General features: G+C 48.7%; 1 protein-coding gene across 1 annotated transcript; it reads right to left on the bottom strand.

Annotated features, from left to right (window-relative positions):
• Window positions 1-1461: 1461 nt before the first annotated feature.
• Window positions 1462-6661, bottom strand: RFNG (RFNG O-fucosylpeptide 3-beta-N-acetylglucosaminyltransferase; the record flags this gene model as incomplete). The annotated part of the gene is made up of 8 exons (XM_010145241.1): window positions 1462-1703; window positions 1916-2001; window positions 3205-3370; window positions 3461-3549; window positions 4526-4679; window positions 5046-5148; window positions 5644-5692; window positions 6500-6661. Coding segments are annotated over 8 exons (882 nt in total), but the record flags the coding sequence as incomplete, so codon positions are not given.
• Window positions 6662-6665: the final 4 nt, after the last annotated feature.

Below are 6665 nucleotides of genomic sequence, written 5' to 3'. Positions count from 1 at the left end.
ATTTAAGCATGAGCTGCAGGACTGTAGCAAGTAGCAGTCAGGCTGTTTGCTCCTCAGTGGAATTAACGGAACGGTGTGTGTTTGAGCGCAGGGAGCAGTGTATGTCAGCAGGCTGACACCTCTGCCAAGCTTCGTGCTTGACTGCACTGCAGGCGTCTGCCTACATTATACCACTTTTGGCATGGCGGGAAGTTAAGCAACTGGCTGGAGACCACAGTTCAGCACAGCTCTTTAGAAACTGGACTTTTGCTAGGTCCACTTTCTAGCCATTAACCATAGTTCCAGGTTCTACAATGTCTTTCTATTATTCTTCCATAATTCAGCCTCTCACAAGTATTTTCTGAAGAGTTTATGAGAGTAAACAGTGGTCTCGCAAAGCCAGTTTTTATGCTGCTCTTCATGTCAGGCAGGGATTGCACATGGCCAGAGTCTGGACTAACGGAGAAGTAAACATGTGAAGCCCCATTTCTTCCACTCTAAAAGCTAAGCTCGCTTTGAGTAAAGAACAGCAGCAAGTGATACCGCTGCAGCACTGAACTTCTGCCTTTGTGGGAGCGCAAGTCTCCTTCAGTGAGCACACAAACTATTTACTGAAACATTAAGGAGGAAAAACAAACACTGATCTAGACCTTAAGGTAATCAAAATATTATGCGAAGAGGCTGAAGTGGAGTAACCACTGTCATACAACTAAAGGTCCTCGAATGATACCATCAAGAACTTCCTCAGGGCATTACAGCTGCGCAAGCGTTCCTGCTCCCTCCCAGGCAGCAGGAGACACAGGGCACGTTGCGTCAGCCAGCACCCACGCTTCAGCTCAGACAACCTGCTGTGGGCAACGCAGCAGAAGCGATTACCATCTAGTCTGGCAAATATTTCTTCAGGATCAAATATCAAGGGAATACTCTTGGACCTGGCAGACCACCACCATCGTCAAGCACCTCTGCAGTTCAGCTGGGAAGAGATCCAGCCTGGCAATCACCTCCACGGGAGGTACACAGGGACTACAGGGGAGAACGCACGCTGCCAGCAGCCCTTGCCCAGTCCTCAGTAAAGCTCACCCTTACACAGGCTGTTCCCACGAAGGGCTTTCAGCCTTGTTTACCCTAGTGATTCCAGGATTTCTGGTGTTTTCAAACAGACCCTGTTTTAGTACAGGGGGGCGGGCCACAGAAGCTCTTAAATCATTCTGTTCCCAAGAAAGATGAGTGAAAACTTCCCCTCTCTTGTCACCATGGGGACTACCGTCTGCTATTGCACTCCAGCTTCAAGACAGCCCCTCACAGCAGTAAGAATGCTGTCGCTCCAAGTACTGCATTTCCCTAGGACGTGTCCAAGCATGGATACACATCACCTCAGATGAAGGTGTAAAGTGACTTGTACACATGTGACTGTAGTCATTCCATAAAGAGCCACCAGACCAAAGAACAAGGATTCTTCTTGGAATGTCGCAGGCTGAAGCCGAACAAACCACACTGTCTTGCTTTTGTAAACAGAGTCCGTCTACCAACTTTGTAGATACCTCTGGTTGTCTCCCAGAAGAAAATACCACCAAAAAATTCCACCACTTTTGTCCATAAGACATCTCCTGTCTCAACGTCAACTACATAAGATACAGGTGTCAACAACTAGTCACGAATTATGAATCTTCTTAGCAGGGCACCAAATAGTGTCAGGATAGAGCAGACAATGGACAGATTTAAATCTATGAATAAAAAGAAAATATTAGTTTGGACTTCTCCATACAAGGAACGTATTAGCATTGAGCGTGCAGCAGTCAGAGGGTGAGTCTAGCTGCCTTTGGCACAGGCATGACAAAGTAACATGACAAAATAACCCCATTAGCACGTTTGATCATCTTACAGATGATAAACACGAACCGGGCAGGGCAATCTCGTTTTGGAAGTGGGCACTCACCGGGTTGGATCTTGCTGAAGGCCAAACACTCCTCCCACACTCACAACATTGTGTTTGTTCTCAGGGTCCCCGTAACTTAGGGTTACCTGTAAAAGCAAGTAAATATTCAGAAACTGTAACAGTAATGCAGAAAAACAGAGTGGGGATGGCAGGATTATGAATGAGGTATGAAGAAAGACTCCAAGGATCCTGCCTAATCCGAACGCTGGGTTTCATTTGAAGACACAGTGGTTCATTTTGACATAATCGATATTGGCACTGAATGGGGCCTTGGTCAAATGGACCAAGTCAACACGGGAGCATAAACAAAGGAGCTGAAAGTTGCGCTGCTCTGGAGGACAAGACGAGTGACAATTGTGAGCTTTGTGAGAACATTAACCCTGCCAGCGTCTGCACCTTCACTGAGTAACGTACGGTCATCCTCACCGGATGTCCTCTGAAGTCTGCAGTAGTAGCGTCTTCGCAGGGGGCAGGAAATAGAAGCATCTGGATGTTAAACACCATGCAAAAGACTGCCCCGTGACAAACCTGGCACCAAGATTCAGACCTCTGGAACTCGAACTCAGTGCTACTCTTCCACATGGCGCTGCACTGAGAAATTTTCAAATTCACTAACATGAAAGAGATTACCTCACGCTGGAATTTGTCCCTGCGTGTACATTTCTGCCGCCTGATACAACTGCCAGGAAAATATAACCAAGCAGTTTGCAGGGGCAAAACCACACTCCTTCCCTGGTGCCAAACAGCAAGAGGCAGACAACGCTGCTGGATAGCCTCACAGCTCCATCTACTGCCCAGGAGTAAAAACGTATCCCAGCAGCTAAAAACTACTTGATTTTCCCCAAGAAACATTAAATTTCTTGAGATTCAGATAAGTTATTCTTAAAAACACCCAACCATTTAACTATGTCTTAGTTCTTGAAGTGGTGCTGGCTACAGCTGCTACACCAGTCTTTCCTAAGAGCAAGAACCGAGACGGTCGGGCAAAGACAGAAATAGGAAACATTGCCTCCTTCTACACTTGCTGCTACTGCGGCTCACGGAAGAGTTTAGGTGGAGATGGGGGACACCATACTTAGGCTTAGTGTAGCAGAACATGTTCCCAAAAGAGGGGCCAGTGACTTAACTGGCGCGGGAGCAAGTCTGCCCTTTACCTAAACAAAGGCACTGGACTGGCCGCAGCTCCAAGCAGGTCTGAGACATCCTAGGAGTGCTAAACCTCTGGTGAGTATTCTTTCAGACCAGAGCAAGGTGTCACTATAAGAACAGGACATGAGGCTCAGCCCTACCTGCTGCAGCACAGACTCCCCTTGCAGTCTCTGCAGGTTTTCCAGGTGGGAATGGAACAAGGGGCTGTGCAAGAGCTTTACCTCCAGCAGCCCTTCAATGATGTAGCCAATGGTGCAGTCATCAGGAAGACGCACTCGTTCTGCAGTGCTGATGAAATTACCCAGGCTGTGAAACAGAGCGTAGAAAACAAGATGAAACAAGCTTTAAAGGCCACCAAATGCCTACTGACAGAGCTCAGCTTGGAACAGCTTGTACCTGGCCCAGGGACTCATCTTCAGGGCAAGACCTCTGCTGATACAGAACCCTGCTCCACCTGTGGCAAACCAGAATTTCACGGTTGTCTTCTGAAGAGCAACAAGAAGAACACACAGTAGTTACTGATGATCAGGTTTTTCCATTTGGTTGGCCAGGAAAGGGAACTTGAGGTTCTACTGGATACCACATACTGCACTTGAGTCAGAACCAGACTACAGATCAGCTCCCGTTTCTTTAGGCCCAGCTAGCTGTTCTCTCCAATGAAAACTATCATGGCAGATGAACCATCAAGTCAGCACAGGTGAGGCAGGACACGTGAAATGGGAAACTATAGTCCCACTCCCACCCAATTCCATCTGTCCCCTGGTCACTCCAGCTAAGGGCCACAGCAGCTCAGTGTTTCTGAGGAAATCAAAGGGGGTCCATTAGTCACTTGGCTCCATGTCCAAGGAGACTTTGTTCTGCAGAGTCTTCCCCGACAAGCTGCTTTGTAACTGACCTTCTGAGGAGTGGATTGATTTATCTTTAGGCCTGTCACTGTAGGTGACCTGGTGAGGACTGGCCCTTCAGCACATGCATCTCGTGACCGAGTTGTGTTTGCTCCCACTTCCTGGAAACCTAGTAACCACTCAGTCCTGGAAGTGCCTTCTACACCCAGAGAGCCTTTGTCGCCCATCTGAGGTTGGTTCAAGGTGAAGACAATGTCATACTGCTCTCAAAACAAACAAAAAACCCCAAAAACCCTACAACAAGGAACACTGCTCCCCAAAAAAGGAAGAGTCAAGATGGGAGGCCCTCCTCACCTCTGGTGTGAGGGAAGTCACCAACATACCAGAGTAAAGAGGAACAGACACGGACCCAGGAGACAAACTCTATGGTACTTGTGCATACGAGGTCAGAGCGAAGGTTTTTAACCCAGCGCCCTGTCTCTGAAAGCGATCAGGGCCAGGTTCACGGCTTGCAGATTAAATCACTTGGTTTTATGGGGGAATCCTATGAACTCTCAAGGTTTTAAAAGCTCAGAAGATCAGAATGTCTCTCAGACTAACTGCCAAGTCTGCTTACCGATCCATCACTTTGGACATGGTCAGCTGCTTCAATGGGATGGTCCAGACTCGGTCGCCCCACATAGACATCCTGGCTGTGTGAGAAGGCAGATAAGAGACGCAGGAGAGTCCGCGGGTTCACGTAGTTGTCATCGTCCACATGGCAAAACCACCTTCAAACAAAACAAAGTAAGGAAGGTACTACAGAGCAGTGGAATGAGTTACAGGTTTACAGCTGAGCCTTACAGGCTTGGAGCAGAAAGTGCTTCCCGTCGTCCTGAATTACAGGCTGCAAGCTGAGAGCACCCCCAGACCCTCGTTCTGGAAAGAGGCTGAAATTGATAATCCCCTTTAGATCAACATCCTCCCCACCCTTCAGATGATGCTGTTTACAATCGCCGCTCCACGCTGTGCTCCCTTCCCCATGCTCACCACCACATTTAGCTAATGCTGCATTCCCTGCTGCAGCACAGAAGGTTACTCGAGGTCCTGAGAACACAGGACTGGAAGAAACAATCGTAACAATATGCTTCACCTACTTCTGCCCGGATTCCAGGAATTTATCATATTCTACAGACATCTTGCAGCAGAGAGCTTGCCGGGTATGGACAGCAGAACAGTTAGTGTTGATCATATGATCCCCTAGAAAAATAAAGATCAGCCCTTTCAGGTCTGAGAAGCACGTGTTGCCCAAAAATGACCACAAAAGAAGCGCCCGTTTGGGACTGACACCAGAAGCGCACATGGTGCACACACAGGGAGTAAAAGCAGGGCTCACAGGTTACGCCTACGGCACAGAAGCTGTGGAGTGTGTAAAAATGTGTGAGCACAGGGTATATAAACAGCACCAGGAGACTGCAGGCAAAGGAAATACCTAACTTCGGACCAGAGAGACTTAGGCTCGCTAACAGGAAGGAGGGGGGGTGCTAAGGTGGACCCAGTGCTCAGGAGGTTCCAGGCATCTTGTCCAGGTGGCAAGAATGGCATATTCTCCCAGGAAAGAAGACACCGTCTCCATTTTCTCCATCCTGACTTCCCTAATTGCTTGTACAGCACGAAACGGGACTGCTATAGAACGTACGACAGAAACGACACTCAGCTGCAGCAGACAGCGCGCACCTCTGCTACACTGCTCACCGGCTTTCAGGCGCAGCTCCTGATCCTCCCAGTCTGTGAATATAAACGTCTGTGGAAGACAAAAAACAGCGTGTCCACATTCAAGAATTTCAGAAACTAACGTCAACTTTGCTCAGCTGCAGTCAGAATTCTGAATGTTTTATCTCGTTAGCTCATGTCACAGGAGCCACTGGAGCGGGCAGTGGTAGTGGAGAGAACCCCAGCGACTTCAGCCCCTGCCTCGTTTGATAAATTTCTGCACTGCAAACCAGAAGAGTCTCATTTCAGTAAAGCATCCAAGATTTTACACTCCTCATCTCAGGGTAGAGACAACCAATTTCCAGATTGGAAGGACTGTGGTTTTGGTAGTACCTCCTCTCTCTGGCTAGGAGTCATCCCCAGCTGTTAAGCAAGCTGGAAGGGGAGAATGAAAATCAGGGTGGAATGTGCCAGATGGTACCACGGTCTTGTTCCGGCTGCTGGACAACATTGACGTTAATATGCCCAAACGGACTGAAATTCCCAAGCAAGGGGAACAAATTCTACATTGTTCTGTGGAAGGACCTAAGTCGCTGAACTACTCAGTCCAAAACCTTGGTTTAGATACATCGGCAGTAGGGGTCTTTCACTATCCCGTAGAGTTTTTTACAGCCGTACTTCCTGCTTGGACCACTGATCCCAGACTGCAGGCTAACAGCTTTATCAGCAACAGTCTCTTTTGGAGGAAGGTTTAGATGAACCGTTTAGACAAGACCTTCCTCAGTCTTTCAAGAAAAGCGGTTTTTAACATACGCAAGGAGAATGTGTAGTGGCTACCCAGGAAAGCGGAGGGATGAGGCTCCTGGCCACCTGTCCGAGCCCACCGACAAAGCCTCACCTGTCCCCTCGCCTGTGAGATCCAGGTTTGGAGGAGCAAGTCCAGCCGGCTCTTGTGGTACTTCCTCGTGGTCTTCACCGCAATGAAGATGTCCTTCAGCTCCAGGTTCTCCCTGGCCGAGCCCCCAGCAGACCCAAGGCGGCCCTTCCGTGCAGGCTGCGGGCTG

This window comes from Buceros rhinoceros, unplaced genomic scaffold (assembly GCF_000710305.1).
Source record: "Buceros rhinoceros silvestris isolate BGI_N320 unplaced genomic scaffold, ASM71030v1 scaffold48171, whole genome shotgun sequence".
NCBI classification, from domain to species: Eukaryota; Metazoa; Chordata; class Aves; order Bucerotiformes; family Bucerotidae; genus Buceros; species Buceros rhinoceros.
Note: the sequence above shows the minus strand (reverse complement) of the source record. Positions and strands in the feature narration are given on the sequence as shown.